General features: G+C 36.3%; 1 protein-coding gene across 1 annotated transcript in view; it reads left to right on the top strand.

The window, feature by feature from the left end:
• Positions 1–6365: 6365 nt before the first annotated feature.
• The window catches only part of RNF38 (ring finger protein 38), a 43539-nt gene continuing 27062 nt past the window's right edge, over positions 6366–22842 (top strand). The window contains 3 exon segments of the mRNA XM_036021923.1: positions 6366–6529; positions 14861–15054; positions 21632–21845. Of these exon segments, the coding sequence (XP_035877816.1) occupies positions 14948–15054; positions 21632–21845 (321 nt within the window). The 5' untranslated portion in view covers positions 6366–6529; positions 14861–14947.

The following is a 22842-nucleotide window of genomic DNA, read 5'->3' as shown; positions in this document are numbered from 1 at the left end:
GATGAAATTGGTAATGATTTTCAGGTGGGAATTTTATCACTTCATGTACCCTTTTTGCCAGTGTTTGCTGGCTTATAAATTTAATGGCATAATATATTTCACTTTTTGAAAACCGGTTAAACCTTAACTCTGTCTACTATAGGGGTTCAATTTTAAGTTGATTTCTATATTTTCTGTAACAGCCTTTTAGAAGCTTTATTGAATCAGTTTTGCCACAGACTAGTCCTGTGGGCCTCAGATCCTCATCTGTAAAATGTGGGAATTGGATTTAAGTGATTTTTGTGGTTGCTCCACTTTTGATGTCTTGTAATTCTAGAAGGTAGTTTGTGTTTCTGCACTTATGGAAGTTTATATACCCACTTCTGTTTTTATAGCTAAATTAAGTTGGCAAGTGTTAATCTGAGTAAACATTGGGAATTTACTAGAGCAGCCTGATTTTTGATAGAGGGTGGGCAGAGGATGACACAGGTAGATGTAACTGAGGCTGTTAGCATCACAATGTAGAGTGCAGTTCTGTTGTCTCTCTGCCAACAGCTTTGGATAAGGCTTTTATTTACATTTTATGTGTGCTCATTTTTTACTTTTTTTCAAGGCTATGAGTGGGAGGCATGAGTATAAAAAAATCCTTAGATAAAAATCTCCAAAGTGGTTCATTAGCATGGGAAGATTATTGGTCAAGATTATCTTATACTTCCAGTCTTTCCATCTATTTCTGTTTGTGCTGCCCCAGTTTTGTTTAGGCTGCCACCATTTTGTAATGTTTTGTTGGAAAGATAGTTCTTGATTAGTCCATTGATTGTCGTGTAGTGTCTGCTTTTATATATATAGTTACTGGTTTTCTGGTTGCTTTCCTATTAATCTCTTCTGTATATTCACTTCTGTTCTACTTTGATTACCTCATGGCTTGCTTTATTTGAGAATGTACACATTGTAAACACATTTGAACCCTGGTTCATTCAGCCAATGTTAAATTCCTAATGTGTCATTGTGAATATCTGGAGGAGATCAGGCAAATATTTGAACTCTGTGTACTAAAGTAATCAGTGAGGAATCTGAGCAAATAGATGAAGATAGTAGCTCTTTATCCCCCCCCCCATATCTTTTCATGTTCCTTTTTTAAGTATTTAAAACTTTACCTTCTCCCCTCTATTTGAACATGTTACTTCTAATCCCCTCTGTTAGGGGGCCTTATTGTCTTTGTTTTTAGTTCTGGTTGAATTGCCTCACTAGACTGAACAGAGGGCAATGACTATTTCTTTTTTTTTTTCCCATTGTATTCACAACATGTAGAACATGGTAGACATGCAATAAATATTTGAATTATGATCTTTATTTAATAAGAATCAATGAGCTCAGTCATACTTCATCTTTTCAAATATGCACACAAGTAATTTTTGTATTCATTTGAGCTGGATGTTTTCCAAATCCATGTAATTCTTAGAGCTAAATCTAGAAGAGATATTTTAGAGCAATCTACTAAGAGGTTACCAGGCTGAGTAAAATGATTTTTAAATAAACTTCTTTGAGGGGAAAATAATCTTTGTGAAGGCAAATCTGGATTGTGAAAGGAAAGGAAAGAGCCAATTTATTAAAAGAACATGTAACTCTTATTTTTCTTAATCTTTATGTCCACCTTCTTAATATATATATAGTGGTTAGAGACCTGCTTAGCTGCATGTGCCCCCCTTCTCCCCTTCCCATTCATTTTGGGATGTGGAGCCTATGACCTGCGTTCGCCAACCTGGCTCTGCTCTGCTTTCAGAAAGACCATGGCCCCTTAACTCAAGAATGGGGATGGTAGTTTGTTTTTAAAAATGATTGACCCAGTGTTGGACTGTAATGATCTTCCCCTTGTAGGTGGTATCAGTCCTTCAGTGATTTAAGGATGCGTAATAGTTCGCCAAGCATGGATACCATCATCTGACTTAGCAAATACCTATTTGCTAAACATTTAGGTTACTTCTGGTTCTAAATTGTGGCTACTAATGTGCTATGATGAACATATTTTACATATGGGATTTCCAGTATTTGGGGGTGTAACCTGAATTTATCAGAGGAAAGATGATTATTTCAAACCTTAAATTGTTAATAAAACCTACCTGATTACTTCCCAGATGATTAACATTTGCCATCACGAAAGCAATAAGGCCATTTGGAATTTTAGGTAATTTGGGTTTGACCTCTTCAATTTGGGGTATACAGACTTGGGCCTAAAGTGTAAGGGACTTGGAGTCAACACTGAGCACCTGGCTCCTCATCTTTTGTTTTTCCCTTCTGTTAGGCTGTGACTTGAGCACTGCTGACTGGCTGGTATTACAGCAATCAAAGGTGAACTTTTTTCCTTCTTTTTCTGGAGAGTAATATAGCTCTTTGGAGAAGGCTATTTGGGCCTTTGAACAATTTATTTTATAGAAAGCACATTATTTAACACTGGCCTAGATGTCATATACTTGCATGTCTTGTGCCTCACCTCTGTGAGAAAAATGTAAATGAATGAAGAAGGAAGCTGTGATCAGAAGCTATTTTGGAGGAAGCAAGTTCTGGCACAGTATCTGGACCTAAGAACTATGTTATTTTTAGCACAGTAAATGATAATAATTACTACACTCTCCAAGACAAAAGGTTAAATTCTTGGTTACATTATGGTTACCAAGATAGGGAAAGGACACAGTAAACAAAAGATTTCCTAAAATAATAATGTATTGGTTAAATTGTTTTATATAACTTTAGTTTTGTGAAACATTGCTTTTCTCAGTTATTCTGGTGGATTAGTCATACAAGTATATGTAAATAACTTAAAAAATGAGAAGTATGTGAGTTGCAGGTTTAATCCCATCTCAGGGATGTTCTCTTGGTATGAATTTTTGAGTTTTAGTTGCATTCTGAGGGAAGGCTGAAGTTGCCATGTCTGTGTAATGTTCAGCAGTTGCCATGTTAGCGAAAAATAGAATTGTATCAATTTTCAGATGTAGTCAGTAATTTTAATTGAGGGAAGATTAGGGCAGTAGTGGAAATTTATGTCAGAAACAATTTAAAAGGAAACAGATATATTTTAAAATAGTTAATAAAGCTTTAACTAGGCCTTGTAGAAGAGTTGTTAGTTACTAATCCAACTACATTATAAAGAAGAATGTTACTTTCAAAATTCTTAAAACTACAAGGTGATTTATTTAGTGGGCTCAGTGTGAACCTTAGAGGCAATAGGCTTGGCTTTACATTATGGCTCTAGTATTTGAGATGTATGGCTGTAAGTCAGTCAACCCTGACTTGCAGTATGTAAAGATCTGAAAGCCCAGTTCAGTTCATGGCACAAAGTTAGCTATTAGAAGATTGAGATTTTAAAAAGCTACTATATTGCTAAAAGGTGTCTTCATTTACTTTTCATCAAATTAATATGCTAAAATTCTGGAGAAGAAAGTTTCCTTTGAAGGTGGTACAACAGTTTTTACTATATACACATATAATGTGTTAGTTTTTTATTGTGTTAAAATTACCACAGTTTGAGTAGCTTCGCACACAGATCTATTATCTCACAGTTCCCATGGATCAGGAGTCCTGGTACGGGTTAGCTGTAGGGCTGTCTGTTCACAATCTTACCTGACAGGGGCAAAGGGTCACTGTGATTTCATTGGAGACCTGCTGTCCTTTCTCCCACATTCACTGGTTGTTGGTATAATGTGATGCTTGTGATGGTAGGACTGAGGGTCCCCCAATTCTTAGCTGTCTGGTGATCACTCTCAGCTCCTAGAGTGCCACCAGGTCTCTCCCACATGGCCCCCTTAATGTGCCTTCTCACAACATGGCAGCGTGGTTTGCAGGTTTGATGGAGAATCTCTTTGGGAAGGGCTCTGTTCCTCTTAAGAGCTTTTTTTATTAAGTCATTCCTATCCAGGATAATCTCCCCTTTGTAATTAACTCAAACCAACTTGGAATTTTAATTAACATCTGAAAATCCCTTCACAGAGATGACAGGATTTCTATAATTTAGGTCATGTGATTAACCTACTCATGGGAGTAAAATTTACTGTATTTATAGTCCTACTCATACATATTACACAGATACTATACCAGAGGTGGTAATCTTGGAGGCCATCTTAGAATCTACACACACACACACACACACACACACACACACACAGTGATTGTGTATGATTTTATTTTTATCCAGTTGGGGAATCTGGTTTTGATCAAACCCATCTATCATTTTTGTCCCAGATCAGTAACTACAGGAATTAAATATAGCTTTTTTTTTTTCTCCATTGTATTTTGTCCTCCTTTTTTATAGTCAGATGGAGTTTCTGACCAAAGGAAATTGCAGGTAAGAGAGGAATATGTTTCAAAATTATTAACTACAGCCATAGGGGCCAGGATTTGCCAGTTTCTTAAGTTTTCAATGGAACAAAGAAGGAGAGGAAACCTTACTCTCTGGTTCTGTTTTCCCAGCCAGCAACACATATAAGTAGTTTGTAAGAGTGCTATTCATACAGACTGCTTTAGGTATGATAGTTGAAGGCAGATGGCCTTATTAAAAAAACTCTTCAAGGTACTTACTGCGCAGATTATAAGCTTACAGAGATTGCAAAAACAATATGAAATCGACATAAACATAATTTTGAGAGGAGAGAATTGCTTAACTGGTTAAAAAAAAAAAAAAGGAAATAAGCGCTCCTTAGATTGAGTTGAGCAGTCAGGAATGTGAAATACACTTTTTCCCTTTAAATTTTTTCTTACTCTTACCCTCAAATAAACCCAAGGCTTCTCCCACCTCTAGTCCAACTTTTTCTATACTACGTGCATTTCCAACATTACCCTGTAGTTGGCTGCTGGCACCATTCCCACCATGCCCCCACCACCACCACCACCACCACACACACATACACAAATAAGCTTTTCGAGGGTGGGATTTATTTTGTCTTCCTTCATAATTCTGCTTATAGGAGGGAGTCAGTAAATATTCCTTGATTCCACAATTCGTACTTCATAGTGGTAAGGGATATTAGCACATTCATGTTTCATGTTCAAAACATTTTGTATAGCATAACTAATGAATTCTAAAGTTAGTGCTCTCAAGTGTTTTGCTTTTACTCCTAGGAAGATCTTTGGAAATAGTTACATTCTTCCCAACAGGCATGGTTATCTGTTTACTAGACTCATAGCAAACCAGGAACAAATTTATAAAGGAAGTTTATTGTGGCGGGATTATTAACATATAGCATGCCACTTCATGACCTGTTTCTGCCTCGCTACTACTTACTGACCAGCCATACTGAATATTTTGCAGTTTCCTGACTGTCTCTTGCCAGTTATCCCTCCATAGCATCTGGTACCTCCCATTATCATAGAAAGATGATACTCTATATTGTACAGTGATGTGCTTTTATTTTTTTTGCATAGCACATTCTTCTTGAAGGTAGGAAACCATGACTGTGTGTGTGTGTGTGTGTGTGTGTGTAGTGCCTGTCACAGAATAAACACTTACATAAGGGAATGAATGAGGCAGTGAAGCTCTAGAAACAAGATAGCCTCAGAGCACATGGTCTTCAGTGTAAGGACAGGCAGGTCCACAAACCCTCACCCCCAAAGGCAGTTCATACTGTAGCACCATGGAACAGGTGATGCTCCTGATGCCTGTGATTAAAAGTGGTACAGATTAAGTATATTAACATAAGAGTTTAAGGGGATTAACCTGCAACCAAGTCATGCATTAAAACATACAGTCATCTACTTCAGGGCTTATGATCTGGTCAAAATTATTAACTACAGCCATAGGGGCCAGGATTTGCCAGTCCTTATTTCCTCAGGAATATAAATTCCTTAGGAAAGTTGCTAGGTTTTACGTTGAATAGAGGGGGCCTCACCGTGGTCTTTTTCTTTTAAATGCCTATAATCTCTGTAGACATTTTGCTACAAAGGTTCTGAAATTTCTCATCTTCCTTTGCACAGTCATTTGGAAGGTTAACTAAAAAATGAGAAAATATACTAATCTTAGTTCAGATAAACACTTACCTTCACTAAACCAGATATATATTTATTACCTCAGGTTTTCTTAGCATAAAGTCTTGTCTGTATCCCTTTAGATCTCAGAATTAGTACCGACAGAAAAGATATCAATAGAAATTATATGGGAAAAATAGGAAGGAGTTCGTGTTCTCTGAGCATTGCTGTTTTGCCTTAAAAGTTTTTGTGAGAGAGATCCATTGCCAGAGGCAACCTTTGCCATCCTTACCTTTGTTTTGATGTTTAAGATTAATTTTTAATTTCTTTCCAGTCTCTGCTAAATCAAATACCTAGAAAATCCAGACTGTCCTTCATAGGCATGATTCTCCACATTGGTGCAGCTAGCCATGAACTATCCTTTTCTTCTCCCTCTTTTTCCCAGATAACTCCCGGGGCCAATTCAGCACCTCTACATGGCCATCCTAACAAGGTGATTTGTGAAAGGGTGAGACTTCAGAGCCTGTTCCCTCTCCTCCCAAGTGATAAGAACACTACCGTTCAAGAGGATGCTCACTTCAAAGCTTTCTTCCAGGTTCTTATATATTTACCCTTTCCCTACACAGGGCTGAAAGTCACATAACATTCTAGGTTGTTTCTAAGGAGGCTTGAAACAAAATTCTCAGTATCTTCCTTCTTCTTTTCTGTTATACATGGGAGTAAGTATTCTTCTTAGAGGACTTCTTTAATAAAGCTTTTTCAACCTGCTTTTCTGAAGAATGTTTGTCTTCTCTGGACCTGCTGTTTATTTTTTGACCACTTAATATTCTTGTTTCTGATCTTTTGGTCTGAATCATTTGTCCTAGTAGGCCAAGTTCTGTAGGAAAGTAGAAAACATTACAGATTATGGGAAATTGTGTAGGACAGGAAAAGGGGAAGCATGTAAGATATTTTTTAAAGCCATCACTATTTATTTGCTTAGTGCCTAGAGTTACATAGTAATGCATATTTCAGAGAGAAAATTGTCTTTAATGACTTTTGATATCTGTGGGTAAAATATGATTAAAATTTTTGTTACGTATTAAATGAGATGTGAATGGATCAAAATATCATTATGTTATCAACAGTTAAGATTACTAGGATATGCCCACATAAAGCATTACTAAACTTTTACTCCCTTAATCCATAGTTACCACAAAGGAAACTGAGTTACCGAATTGCTTCTTGGATACTAGGGTTTTTCCCACCAATGTATTTGTGCATTGGGTGTATAAACCTGAGAGTTGCCAGTCAAGGGTAGAACTTTCAGATGGAGCTAGCTCACTTTCTTTTTGTGTGAGAGTGACAGGTTGTCGCTTGGGACTAGTTTTAAAAGAGGAATGTTTGTGACACATTAAATTGGAGATGGGGAATTTCTGAGGCTAGCTGTGTAGGTGATTCAGGATTCTTCCATCTGATAGTCCTTGGAATTTGTGCCTGGGTCTCTGTTTTGCATGTATTATCTCCTTTTGTTTTTAACCCTCAAACTAATCTTGGTGGTTTTCTAGATGAAGAAGTAGGCTGGGAAGAGCACACTGAGATGCCCAATTACATGTCTAGTTGTTGGCAGAGCAGAGATTCAGATCCAGCTCTTGCTGTTTTTTTCTTATATCTGCCCACTTACTGCCCTGTCCTTTAGATATCAGTATTTCTTGAAACACAGTGCAGGACATGTTGATACAGTTATCTGTATTGAATTAAATGCCATTTTTGATGTAGCATTACCCAGTAATACCTTGATATTTAGTAGTACACCAATATGATACAGCTAAGGAAAAATTGACTTAATACCTTCACTACTGCTGCCAGTAAACAGTTATTTGGTGTTTTCTGTGTTCTTTATAGTTTGAGTCTTCAGGCTTTAACTCAGCATTAACTTTAAATTCAGAGAACTGTCAAATGCAATAGATTTAAACCCATGTTTTGAAAAGAAAACAAAGGATTTTTTTATTTCGGTTTGCAAAAAGGTAAAAGCTACTAAGTTTTTATTTATAGTCCTAATTTAACTTACATCTTACTTCTCTCTAACTTCAAAACAAAGGCTCTCAGTGTCCCTGGCCCCCAAAAGAAACTGGAGGTTTTCTTTGCCCATGTACTGCCCTCCTGCTGTTCTGCGTGAAGCAAAGTAGTAAATCCTTTTCCCATCCCCTTTGAAATACTGTGAGATAACCTTCAACTAATTGATACCAAAATTAGGTGTGATTCCTTAGTTCTGATTATGCTTCTCGTCCTTATGAAACTTAGTTGCCACATTAAAAAGAGAACCTACCCAGCCATGTCCTATCCTCAGAAACTTATTTTCTCAATATATTCGTGTTTTCTTAATCTTGGCTCCCCCCCACCCCCACCCCCCAGTTCCTTCTCTCCCAACTCTTTCTACTTTTCTTTTCCTTTGGAATACTTCGTGTTAAATAGACTCAACTTCCTCTTCCATCTTTTTTCTTGAAGCACCTTTCTACTTCCTTATGGTAGCTGAAACAGGTATCTTTCCTGAGGACATTTTCCCTGCAGTCTTCTCTAGGAAAAAAAGAAATTACTGATTTTTCCACTCCAAGCATGGCATTGTGTATGTGGTTGTCATTCATCTTAGCTGTTTATCAGTTCTGTCACTGTCCTTGTTTATTGAAGACTTTTGTATTTAGCTTTTTTATTTGTTTATATTGTATTATTTCTAGTCAGTATCTTCCCAATTTTGCATGCTTTTCTAATTTTTAAAATTATGGAATATTTCATATATACAAACTATAAAGTATAATGCAGATACATGTATAATTTCTGGGGGGGAAAACAACCATCATTCAGCTTGGAACTCAACTGTTATTTTTGAAGCCTCCATGTGGCCTTCCATATTGCATCTACCTGCTGTTCCACACCTGTACTTGGGAAACCTCTGCTGAATTTTGTGTTTAGAATCCCTTGCTTTTCTGTGTGGCGTTACCACATACAGTATCCCTCAATACTATATTGTTTAGATTCTGAACTTAATATAAATGGTATCATTCTTTGTGTATTTTTGTCATTTGAGATTCATGTATACTGATGCATGGTCGTGTAGTTGAATCAGTTTCCTTCTTTTAGTATTCCATTTATTATATGACCATGCTGTAGTTTGTCCACTTTCACTTTGATGGACATTTGGGTAGTTTCCAGTTTTTTGCCATTACTCCTAGCAATGCTGCCATGAATATGCTTGTATGTTTCCTGATGTTCATTTAGTTGGTATTTTAATGTTCCTATAAAAGAAACATTATATTTACTTTTTATATTTATTGCTCAGAGTTTTCTTACAAAAGTGGTGCATTTGCATTGTTGTAAAAATAAGCCATATTTAAAATTAGAATTGAAGTGCCATCTATAATTTTTTTAAAAAATTTTTAAATTGAGGTATAATTGATGTACAGTAAAATACACCCTTTTAGTGTGAGGTCTGTGGGTTAGAACAAATACAAACGGATTGTGGAATCACTATAGTCAAGATGTGGAACATTTCATCATCCCCAAAAGTTCCCTCTTGTTTCTTTGCTCTGAACCCCTTACAGTTTTAAAAATTAGCAGGTTTTGTACTACCATTCAATTTAGTGATTGTGATTAAAGATAGTATGCTTGCACGAACTAGTCAGCTACATTGTGGGAAACTTGAACTTGATGTCTGGCACAGCCCTTGATTTCAGGTGTGTGTGTATTTTATTGACAGCTATGTGATAACTTTATTATAAATTTAGTAAAGTTATTTGGTGATTGAAATTTTGATGATTTGAAAGAGAAGACTAATTATTGTCTTAAAATATGTGTAAAATAACATGTTGTCCAGCAAATTTACAGACTTAATAAAAATTCCAGCCAAAATATTATAATTTTTAATTTTAGAACTTTATAGCGTTATCCTTAAATTCATGAAATTATCAAAGAAAAGACGGGGGAAACTTTTTGGAAAATAATTTAAGGAGATCTGTGCCATATAGATACTAAATCATATAAACAAATAGCTTCATGTTGGTGAAATTTTAACTTGTTAAATACAGTGGATGCTTTTCAGCCCTCATTTTTCATGACACCTCAGTTGAATCTTTGAAGCTCCATTCAGCTGGCGTCTACCACCACATTGCAGTCTTCCTTCATTAACAGCATAAAATGTTGGAATTTTTCAAGATTCAGTATTGGGCGTCTGTCACTGTATAAACTGTTTTGGGCAGCTTTGTCCCTGCTTGTCCATGCCTGCAGCTTCATTAGCCTACCAACTATATACCAAAAACTCCTAAATTTATGTTTCTAGTCTCGGAGCTTTAGCTGTTGGCAGAATAACTCCACATACTTACCTCAGAGGAATCCCTTGATTTCAGGTTGTTCTTAGTATCTTTTCTGTTTTCATTGGTTTGTGTTTGTGCTTCACATTTTTTATTTTATTGATCTATGTTTACAGCTTAAAATTATAGTTACAGATTCATGATGCATAAAATCTAGTGCTTTGGTGGAACTACATGTAGTTGTTGAACCTTGAACAGCATGTCCATTAGGGGTACCTAACAGCACAGTCAAAAATCCTTATGTAACTTTTGGCTCCCACAAAACTTAAGTTGTCCCTCAGTATCCACAGGGAGTTGGTTCTGAACACCCCCCCCCCCATATACACACAGATACCAAAATCCGCAGATGTTAATGGCTCCTGTATAAAATGGTATAGATCAGTGCACACAGTCTGTCCTTTGCATCCATGCACTACCGACCATGGAGCAAAAGCAGTACAGGTATATGTTAAAAAAGAAAAGCCTATAGTAGCCCTGGCTGTTGTGTCTCAGTTGGAGAGCCGTCCTGTGACCAAGAGGTTTGCTTCCACGTCCGGGTACATACCTGGGTTGTGGGTTTGACCCCTGGTCCAGGTGCGTACTGGAGGCAGCCAGTCGATGCTTCTCTCTCGAGTGATGTTTCTCTTTCTCCCTTCCTCTCTCTCTAGAAGCAAGGGGAAAAAAATGTCCTTGGGTGAGGATAAAAAAAAACAAAAAGCCTAGTATAAGTACACTCAAGACAGTTTAAGCCTGTATTGTTCAAGGGTCAACTGCTTTTTCGTCCGCAGCTGGGAATTTGTGTATGTGGAGAGCCTGAGGAAGTTATAGTAGCCTTTTGACTGCAGTGGATCAGTGCCCCTTTCCCCCCCTTCAAGGGTAAGCTGTATATATACACACACGTGTTTAATTATTTTTTCCATAGCATTTAATGATTTCTGATTAGCGTTTTTTTCAAGTAAAAGAAAGAGCTCACTCACACACATTACAAAATCAATCAAGTAAATTCCTCTGAACCAAATGTGAGAAGCAACTTTGAATCTGGCAAGGTATTGTTTTTTGCCCTCACTAGATTAATAGTTTCATTGGAGTATAAAACTCTGGGTTCAACATTATTTTCCTTCAGAGCAGTTTTAGCTTCTTTTGTCTTCTGTGGGAAGTTTAATGCTAATCTAATTCTCATTTCTTTGTAGGCTACTCTCTTCCCTTTGTTGGAAACTGAGGGCTGTTTTTTGGAGTTCCCTTAGGGTGCTAAAATTGATGTAGAATGTGATGAAACCATGTTGTGTATACTAAAGCTAACTTTTTGATCCTTTCTTGTCTTTAGGTATCCATTGTGGTTTCCTATTACTTTGAGGAAAAAAAGAAAGACTTATTACTATAGTACTGATGAAGACCTCATTTCTCTTCACCTAATGTCTCTTTATTCACTAATGTAAACCTTTAACAACAGCACAAATAGGAGAGATTGGGAGCTTTCTGGGTCATCTCTACTCTTAAAAGCAGTGCATTTGTTGTAAAATAAGTGTTTTTTCAGGTCTTTTTTGTGGATTTATAGCATTTCATCCTACATTTTAGTACTGAAATTTTAGAAGTGTTTGTTCTATGTCTGTGAAGTATGTCATTGGTATTTTAATAGGGATTGCATTGAATCTATACATTGCTTTGGGTAGTATAGAAATTTTAATGACATTAATTCTCCTAATCCATGAACACAGTATATGCTTCCATTTATTTGTGTCTTCTTAATTTCTTTGTTCAACGTTCTATAATTTTCTGAGTACAGGCCTTTTACCTACTTGGTTAGGTTTATTCCTCAGTACTTTATTTTTCTTGCTGCTATAGCAAACGAATTTTCCCCCCCTAATTTCTGTTTCTTGATATTTCTTTGTTGGTTTACAAAAATGCCTTTGAACTTGAAAACACAATAAAAAAATGCCTTTGATTTCTGAATATTGACTTTGTATCCAGCCATTTTGCCAAATTCACTTAACTAGGTTAAGTAGTTTTTTGGTAGAGTTTATAGGGTTTTCTATGTATAATACGTCATCTGCAAATAATGACAGTTTTACTTCCTCTTTTCCAATTAAGATCCCTTTTATTTTTTTTCTTGTCTGATTGCTGTGACTAGAACTTCAATACCATGATGAATAGAGGTGGTGAAAGCAGACACCCTTGTCTTGTTCCTCATCTTAAAGGGAAAGCTTTTAGCTTTTGCTCATTGGGTATACCATTGACTGTAGGTTTCTCCTGCATGGCCTTTATTATGTTGAGGTATGCTCCTTCTGCTCCTACTTTGCCAAATGCTTTTAATCATAAATGGGTGCTGTACCTTATCAAATGCTTTTTCAGCGTCTGTTGATATGATCGTGTGATTTTAGTCTTTTCTTTTGTTTATGTGATGTATTACATTTATTGATTTGCGAATATTGTACCATCCATGCATCCCTGAGGTGAATCCCATTTGATCATGGTGTATGATCTTTTCAATGTATTATATTGCCAGATGCTGTTTGCCAATATTTTATTGAGTATTTTAGCATCTATGTTCATCAGTAATGTTGGCCTGTGATTTTCTTTCTTTGTTGTGTCTTTACCTGGTTTTGGCACTAGGATGATGAAAAGTTAAAATTCAAAGTTGCAGATCTTAGCTTTCATTAAGCTTTGTAGTATAGTACATGCAAAAGAAAGCTAATTATTATGACTGGTTACTAGTCTTTTGTACTTTTAAAGTCATGTTAGTGAAATCTGTTTTAGTGACTGGGGATCACTTATTTCTAGTGCTTTGTGTAGTTTATAGGTTTGCCAAGTATTGGTCATTCTGCCATTTTGTTTTAATCAAACTAAATTCCAGTGGTTATTTTTTATTTATTAAGATTATCAGAACATAACACATTTTCTTACTAAAATCAAGGGGTAAAAACAAGTATACTTTTTAAAACTTTTTTAAACTAAAATATTTATTGATTTTAGAGAAAGAGAGCGAAACATCAATTTGTCTTTCCGCTTATTTATGCATTCATGGTTGCTTCTTATATGTGTCCTGGCCAGGGATGGAACTGGAACCTTGATGTATGGGGATGGCGCTCTAACCAACTGAGCCACCCAGCCAGGGCAAAAGAAATACACTTTTAATGGCACTGTGAAATCTAGGAAGAAAACATTAGTGGGGTGAAAAGTTACAAAAGCTTTTATATATGATTCTGAAAATTTTATTTTAGTTATGACAAATTGAAATATTCTTAAATACAGAAGAAAAATTATTTGGGTTTTGTAATACCTGTTACAATAATTTGGAATAATCAAATACAACTATTTAGCAGTTTGCTCCTTTACTGTCAGTTTAATCGGTTGATCTGTGTTATGTTATCTCTTAAAATCTAATGTAGTATGTAGCACCATGTGTACCTGTGCTGGCAGCAGGTACCAATTATGATCAAAAGTGCTGTAATGCCCACATAATTAGAACTCACTGGTAGTAGATTAGAGCTGGGAGATGTTCTCTTAGGAAACACATAGTCCTCATCGGACTTTGGGTTTATTTGTAATTAAGACGGTTTTGGTGAGGCTCAATTGGGAAATGAGTTGTATGTGGACTCCTAAAGAGTTAATTCAATTAAGTGATTCATACCAATTTTATAGTTAGTAAACAATGCTTTGACCCTTGAAAACTTGAGACTGTGCCAGCATGTAACATATGTAAATTTTGAATTATCCATTATTCCCATGATCTACCTGAAACTCGGTATCTTTCTCAAAATGCTGTGACATTCTGGTTAATAAGTGATGATCCAGATGAGTAATTTTCAACCTTTTTAATTTCACGGCACACGTAAACTAATTACTAAAATTCTGCAGCACACAAAAAATATTTCTTGCCAGTATGAAAAAAAAAGTGTAATACTGATTCAGTCACACCAACAGCTATTGTTGCGTTGGCCGTTGTGAAGAGGTCAGTGCCCTGACTAACTAGTCAGGCATTGCATGTTTTCAAAATTGTAGCACACCAATGTGCCCCTTGCAGCACAGTGATTGAAAATCACTGATCTGGATCAGTTGACTATTTCTTTTTATCTGTTTTATGTAAATCTTATTTTATTCCAAGTAACTTTTATTAAATAACAGAACAGAACATCCTTAAACAACAGAACTAAGGATGCAGAAGAGTGGTTTAGAATCAAATCAAGGGCCTACTTACATTATAGCCCCTCCTAAGTTGATCTCTCAGCTAAGAGTTGATTCCTAAAAGAGTAACCATTGGCTGATGGGAGAACATAGTGGAATCTTTCAGTTAAATGGGGATTTAAAAGAGATGGTTGACCACCGTACAATTACTAATTGCTCTATTGTGTACCTTGTGTGTTGTTACCTGGTGGATTTTAGGATGATTTTTAAGAAACAGTTTACTTTTCATTTAATATTTACTGTGCATCTCCCTTTCTCCTCTGTCCCCACATCTTTTTCTTTAAAGGTATTTAATTTGGGTTAATAGCATATTTTCCCTCCTTTACACTTCAGAATAAATATATTTAAACACCATGCGTGAGCAGTAATGTGAAATCCTTAAAATACCTTACTCAGTTGATTAATTTTTGTTGCATTGGCAGAGTGAAGATAGTCCAAGTCCCAAGAGACAGCGCCTCTCTCATTCAGTCTTTGATTATACGTCAGCATCACCAGCTCCCTCCCCACCAATGCGACCATGGGAGATGACATCAAATAGGCAGCCCCCTTCAGTTCGACCAAGTCAACATCACTTCTCAGGGGAACGATGCAACACACCTGCACGCAACAGAAGGAGGTTAGTTGATTATAGTTTATTTCTTAAATCTTAAAAAGATTTGTGTCTTTTATTTTAGGCATTTTATAAACACATCGACACATATGTATGTGTACACTCAAACACACACACATACACACACACAATGACATTAAAGGTTTGGATCCTGAGAGTTCATTTAACTTGTGATTAACAGATGAAGAAGTTCATAGAGGCGAAAGTGATTTACCATAAAATCAATCCATACCATTGTATATGAATTCAACTACCTTACGGATTAAGACTTTTTGCAGGCCAGCCTGCAGTCCTGATTGTGGAAAAATGCATTTTATCATTCACAACAGTTAAGGGAATAAGGAGATCCTAGTAATGACAAAGCTCTTCTTTACTCTATTCCTATTTCTCTTGTATCTTCTAAGGCATTTGGGAGCATAATGAGGTAATCTTATAAAAGTGTGCAGTCTGGTATGAAGAGTGATTGAGATTTGGTTTAACTCTCAGTCTTCTCTTTCATGGGACTTGGCATTTGCTTTTCCTTTTTAGGAGAATACACTTCTTCCTGAGCTGCTTTCTTTTTTTTTTTTTTTTTTTTTTTTTTTTAAGATTTTTATTTACTTATTTTTAGAGAGAGAGAAAGAGAGGAAGAGAAACATCAGCGTGTGATTGCCTCTCACATACCCCTCCCTCCCCAGAGACCTGGCCTGCATCCCAGTCAACTGACTGGCAGTTGAACTGGAGACCCTTTGATTTGTAGGCTGGTGCTCAATCCACTGAGCCACACCAACCAGGGCCTGAGCTTCTTCCTCTTTGGTTGCTGTGAGAGGTCATACATTTCTTCTTCCAGAGGAATAGGGCATCTTTAGGATGAGATAATTGTTTGCATGCCCAGGTTGTTGATAATCTAAGAAATATTGTTAATCCTGAAATACGACTTATGAGTAGAATGTTTGTGTCTCCTCAAAATCCATACATTGAAGCCCTAACCCCCAGTATGGATGTGTTTGGAGATGGAGCTTCTAAGGCAGTAAAGTTTAGTGAAGTGGTAAGTATGGGGCCTTGATCCAAGAGGATTGGTGTTCTTACAGGAAGAGATAGCATGTGAGGATACAGCGAGAAGGTAGCCACTGTCGAGAAGAGAGCTCTTGCCAGAAACTAACCATGTTGGCACCTTGATCTTGGACCTAAAAGCCTTCAGAATGATGAAAAAATAAATTTCTGTTGTTCATACCTCACACTCTGTGGTATTTTGTTAGGACAGCTCTAGGGAACTTAACATTGAAGGGGCCTTAAAACCACCATTATTTGTTTCAGATGAGACAGAATAAACCTGTTTCTGAGCTATATTCTGTTGAAACACTAAGACTTTTACATTACCTGATTATGTGGAAATGTTTAAGCAAATAATGTTGTCGACCAAGTAAAATATTTTATAGCTGTTAAATAAGTGTAAGGAAATCTGGTTGGTTGTTTCAAGATTACGGCCTGAGCACCTGCTGTAATCTTTCATATTTTATGCTGAAATGTGTCATACATTCAAAAGAATTTGTGAAACAAGTGTACACTTAAAATCATCACAAACAAGTTACCCAGTACCTAGGTTTTAATAGCCTATTGGTACTGCCTCGAAAAACTCCCCTTCTTCCTTCCTAGAGAGCAAACCTTTTCCTCTGATTTGTCATCCTTCCCTTGTTAGACTTTTTAATACATCTGTGTTCTAAAATAATATAACTTGGGGTTTTGCCTGTTTTATTTTCATTTAAATGTATTCTTTGACTTTTTTTACCAAACATTCAGGGTTTTTAATTTATTTTTTGTATTTTTTTCCATTACCTTTTATCCCCCTTATGCCCCTTTCCCTCCCACAATCACCTAACATTCTGTTTTTAATTTAGGTACCAGTAGTTCATTTATTTTTACTGTGATGTAATCTTTTGTTATATCAACATACTATAATGTATGTACTTATTTATTATAAAGAGTATTGTTAGGAACCTTCATATACACATGTCCTGGTGTATATGTGTAAACATTTCATTAGGATAGAAGCCTAGGAGTACAGTTGCTAGGTCATAGGAAATTTTGTGGACTAGAAAGGGAATGCAGAAGTGTCTGTTTCCACATGGTAGCGGTTAGCTGTGGGTTTTCAAATTGAAGAGAAGCATCATGCTCTACATTCATGATAACACAAAGGGGGGATGGGGGGAGCACTTACCTAGAAAACTAGCTACTGGTAAGCCTGTATTCTGTCTGGCAGTGTTTTACTCTCTCTACTCCAGTCTCCCTTTAATACTTCATTGTAGGCTAGCTGCAAGTTTAGCTGTCAGATTTTCTTCCAGAAGCAGGCTCTGCACACAGATGCAGTAGTCAACAATAGTTAGAGTAATTTCAAGTACAAAGATGAGCACACCAAAAGGAAATTACCACACATTTGAGAAAAACCCAAGATAATGAAAGAAGGTCACTAAAACAAAGAATTTGAAGAAACATGAAGAACTAGAATAAGTGTAATGAGAGATATGCAAGAGAAGATTGATTATATCTGTAAAAATCAACTAAAAATAAAGTTAAAAATTCAGTAAGTGGGCAAAAAAAGTGTCTTCATTTCTGGAAGATCAAGTGGAGGAATCTTTCCAGAGTGTGGTGTAAAAGGGCAAAATGCAGGAAAGACAGTTTTTATGTATACACAGAGCCATCACTTTTAAATATGTCTAGTATTTTCAGGTGGAGATGGTAAGAGGGGAGACTTTTTTAAAAAAATAATACAAAATCATCTTCAAGACTGCATGTTGAGCAAGATCGTGGTGAAATTTCAGAACATACATCAAGGATAAATAAACACTCAATATTTACTAACATCTCGAGAGAGTTCTACTAGCTGATTAATTATTTAAATATAAAGCCACAGACAAAGAAGGACCAGTAAGATCCTCCCTGAAAGAACTATTAAATACTGTATTCTCTCCAGAAAACAAGAACAAATGCAAGAAGTAGGATTCAAGACAGTTGTTTAAAAATGAGAAAGAAATATGGGAAAGATCTTGAACATGAGATGGGGCAGAGGAGAAAGAAGTAAAAGTGTATTTTAATTATTTTCCCCTACTAATGCTGAGTAAATCTGGATGTTTTTACAAAAGTGGAAGGGTTATGTGTTTAAAATTTTAAGGGTAAATCAGAAGAATAAAACTAGAGTGTGTAACTTTCACACCATGAAACACCATATAGAGAAAACTCAATCCATCAAAAGGCTGGAGGGAACAGCTTTGTGCTATTTTCAAATGACACATGCAAAACAAAATGACAAAGTATCACCAGTGTAAAGTCAACTGAAAGAAATATTTGTCTGTTTTTTATCATTATTTCTTATTTATAGATTTTCTAATAATTCTTCCTAAACGTTCTACCACAAAGGCACACTTAACGAAGATTTCATGAGAGGCAGTATAGGAAAGATAGGGACTTACCTGTCAACACAAGGACTTGGATCTTAATTTGTGTTTGGTTTGAGAGCTATTGAAATTATTTTTGAGGAGGAAAGAAAGAGCAGGTAACAACAGAATAAAACAGCTTTAAAAAGGGCCCTAAAAGCTTGTGGTCGAGTGTTGTTTCAGGGGATGAGCAACGTAAGCATATATATTCAGTTGTAGTCTTAAGATTTCATAACTTAACATCAAGACCTAAACTTGATGGTATTTCATAGTTTAATTTGGCAACTTCTTCCCTCTTTTTAGCGATACATAAAACACTCCTTTAAAGTATTTTTACAGGTAGTGCTCTTCTGGGTGCTACATGGGATGCTTGTTGCCAGGTTCATGAATTACGTATATTATTTACTTTAAAGCCAATTAGCTTCTCAGATAAATAAGTAAAATAAGACATTCGTATGGATATAAACCATGTCATGGGCAAATATGTAATAGTATGCATAAAATTTCTGTTTGGTTCTCTTAAAGAGATCAGAAACAGTGATATGACTCCCAGGTAGCAGTGAGCACACCTGTCTTCAAAATATCAGCCACTGTGTTGGGTTCCAAGACTCTTTGGAGAGCTGGCTAATTCCAGAACTGGTGTAGGGAGAATACAAGATAAAACCACAGCACATTGTGGTGCCACATACTAAGGAAGTGGTCAAAAGGATAGGACATAGGGAGAGCACACAGGAGCCAAATTAAAAGTGTTCCACTTGGACAAAGTTGAAATAATTTGAACAACAAAATAAAGTAGTGGTGTATACCATAACCCAAAGAATAAAATAAATAGCCATGAGCACATACTGATTGTGAATAACCGAGTAAACAAATGTGAGAGAAGCAACACAGCTCTTTCTTACAGAATTCCAATTAATACATGTAGAAGAAATGGGGGCTATAGAAAATCACTATTAGAATATCGTAATGATTGCTAACGATCCCTTCGTGCATGCTAAAATGATTGGCAAACTTTCCATAGAAGCAGATTAGTAATTACAAACGGAAGATTTTGTGGTAGAGCGTGTTGGCAGGTACCAGGTTAGCCAAGTGGTCAGGGATATATAAATGTCTCAGTGATGCACACTGATGTGCTGTGCTCCTTCTATGATGCAATGAAAGGGCGTGTCACCATCTCTGTATCCTATTCAGTAATGCCCAACCTCAGGTACATCATGAGAAAACATCAGGCAGGCCCAGGTTAAGGGACATTCTGAAGAGTAAAGGTCATGAAAGCCAAGGAAGGACTGGGGAAATGTTGCAGATTGGAGAAATTAAGTTAAGGAGACATGATGACTATGAATAATGAGATCCTGCATTGAATTTCAAGACAGTGAGGAGCCATTGGTGGAAAAGCTGGTAAAATTTCAATACATCTTGTTGAATTGATAGTGTGATACTGAGGTTTATTTTTAAATTTTGATAATTTTTCTATGCTAATGGAAGGTATTAGTATGAAGGAAGGGAAAGCTGGTTAAGGGCTTTGCAAAAACTATACTGACATTGTCCCAAAATAAAACATTTAAAAAGTGGGTTTAAGCCATGGCAGTGTGGCTCAGTTGGTTGGAGTGTTGTCCCATAAGGTGGCTGGTTGATTCCTGGTCAGGGCAAATGCCTAGGTTGTGGGTTCGATCCCCAGTCACGCACAGCACATGGGGGAGGCACCTGATCAACCTCTCTCTCTCTTTCTCTCCCCCTCCCTCCCTCCCCCCCCAATACAATATGTGGTTTTTGAAGGAAAAATGCAAAAAGATATACTAAAAATAAAGATGGAAGAAGCAATTAGTAGAGCAAGAACCTGGGGGATGGTATCAAGAGTACTATTAAAGGAGTTAATGTCACAAAGGAGTATTTCTTGTACCCTTTCAGGTTGAGCTGTTGAGAGTGAGAAGAAACAGGTGAAGAGTAGAGAGAAAGGGGACCTGGCCTCAGTAAAGATTGCTGAGGTGGCTGTGTGCAGCTGTGTCTAGAAGGGAGCTATTAGCTTCTTTCACCAAAGTGGAGTACATTTTAATGAGGCCTGCTGCTTTTTCAAATTGCACTGGTGCTGAGCCATTGTAAAGAGCAGTAGAGGTGAATTGTCGAATTGTAGGGAAGTACAAAATGGAAGTTTACTCAAATAACTTGTTAAATTTATGCTAAACTACATAGGTAACTAGTACATAGAGAATAAAAGTGGTTTCCTTCAATAACCAAATTCTAACTAAAAATTCTGTATATTGATGGAATATTTATGCCGACACTGGCTTTCAATCATTTTCATTCTCAGCTTTTTCTCAGTTACTGTTATATTTGCAGTTGTCAACAAATGTTCTTTCTTTATTTCATTATTTTTCTACTCATTTTTTGAAATTGTCATTTTGGGCATATAGGAACTATGTCTTTATGTTTTAGCCAAATAGACAAACATAAAGGTCCTATTAATATATGTGGAGTGAATGCTGGCAAGATATATTAAATTTTGTTATATAATGTTTATAAAATAAAGGGAGAAAAATAATAGGTTAAACTATATGAAATTGCTGATACTTGTGTATAAAGCAATTTCATACAGTTAAACCAGACAAACAATGACAGTGGTTGGATGTTGATTTCTAAATACTTTCAGAGCTGAGTACCAATTTGTTTTATTTAAAACTATGTATATGCACACATTGTAATATATATGTAATATAATATATAAAAAGCTGATATTTACCAGGGGAAGGGAGTAGGATGAAGAGTAAAAAAGGTAAGGAGAATAAGAGACACAAGTTTCCGGTTTCAAAATTGGTGAGTCACAGGGATGTGACGTACAGCAGCAGTGGGGAACATAGTCACAGACGTATTGTGATGGCCTCGCACATTGTCACATGGTCACTAGACTCAGTAATCACTTCTTTGGGTATGTAAATGTTGAATAACTGTTGTATACATGAAACTAAGATAAATAATATTGTGTATTAGCTATATTTTAATTTAAAAACTTAAAATTTGTAAGTTTTTGTAGCTGATGGAGAACTACAGCAATTACTTAATACTCGCGCTGACTTTAGCATAAACTGCAGATGGATTGTAAAGAGAGACGATACAGAATCCTGATGTGTCACAACAGAAACATTGTAACGACCTTTATGACATTTGCTGTGTTACAGTCCTCCTGTCAGACGCCAGAGAGGAAGAAGGGATCGTCTGTCTCGACATAATTCCATTAGTCAAGATGAAAATTATCACCATCTCCCTTATGCACAGCAGCAAGCGATAGAGGAACCTCGAGCCTTCCACCCTCCGAATGTATCCCCCCGTCTGTTACACCCTGCTGCTCATCCACCCCAGCAGAATGCAGTAATGGTCGACATACACGATCAGGTATGGTAATGGAATGTGCGAGAAACACAGGTGTTCAAAGTTGGTGGCAGTTTTTTGTTGTAAATTTCTTTTAATTTTACCTAAAAGGAAACAACTTTACCTAATATGAAACAAAAGTTCATTTTACATAAGGATTGAAATATAAATTCTATATAGCTTCCTTAGAAGAAAGTTGAACTTTTTTAAAAATTAAGATCAAAGTTATTTGTGAAAACTTAAAAGTAACTGTAATAGTTGGTTTCAAATTACTGATAGAGGATTAATAGGACATATTCAGCTGGTGGTTTGAATACATATCCTTATTTCCCTCTTCCACTTTCTTCTGAAGTGATTCAATAGGCAAGGCAGTTGGGTACACCTTCATTTAAACTTTCCATAGGTCTTCAAGGAAATGACAGGTCAAGGCTTAATTTCTTCCAGGAACTGAGAAGAACCACCTGAGGAGAGGGCTTGCCAGCCTTCAGAGCCCGAGGGTGAAGACCAAATTGTATGGTTTTTCTTTCTGTGGGGTTTCTAAGGTCAAAAGAGGCACAAATCTAGTATTATAAAGTTGCTGAATTTTAAGGACAAGGAAAACTCTTGCAAGTTTATAGACAAGAGAGATTACAAAGGAATCCTAATATTTCATCTACTGCACTGGATGATAAAAGCACTGAAAACACTGTATACTGACAACTGAAAGAAAATACCTCTCCCAGATGCCATTTTTCTGTCATGGTCTCCCCTTGTGTTCATGAAACACCTTTAAAAATTGATCACGTAATAAGTTGTAAAATGGAAAGATTTTCCAGACCACATTCTTTTTTTCCAGATTTATTATCTTATTTATCTTTATTGTAATTTTTCGATTACCATTTCCCTCCCCCAGCAATCACCACACTGCTGTCCATGAGTCCTTTTTCTTTTTTGCTCTATCCCTCCAACCCGACCTCGACCAGATTCTTCATGGTCAAAATATGAAAAATTATAAATCATAAGTTGAAAAAACTGATTTAAA

The sequence above is a fragment of the Phyllostomus discolor genome, chromosome 3, assembly GCF_004126475.2.
Source record: "Phyllostomus discolor isolate MPI-MPIP mPhyDis1 chromosome 3, mPhyDis1.pri.v3, whole genome shotgun sequence".
Classification (NCBI taxonomy): Eukaryota; Metazoa; Chordata; class Mammalia; order Chiroptera; family Phyllostomidae; genus Phyllostomus; species Phyllostomus discolor.
Note: the sequence above shows the minus strand (reverse complement) of the source record. Positions and strands in the feature narration are given on the sequence as shown.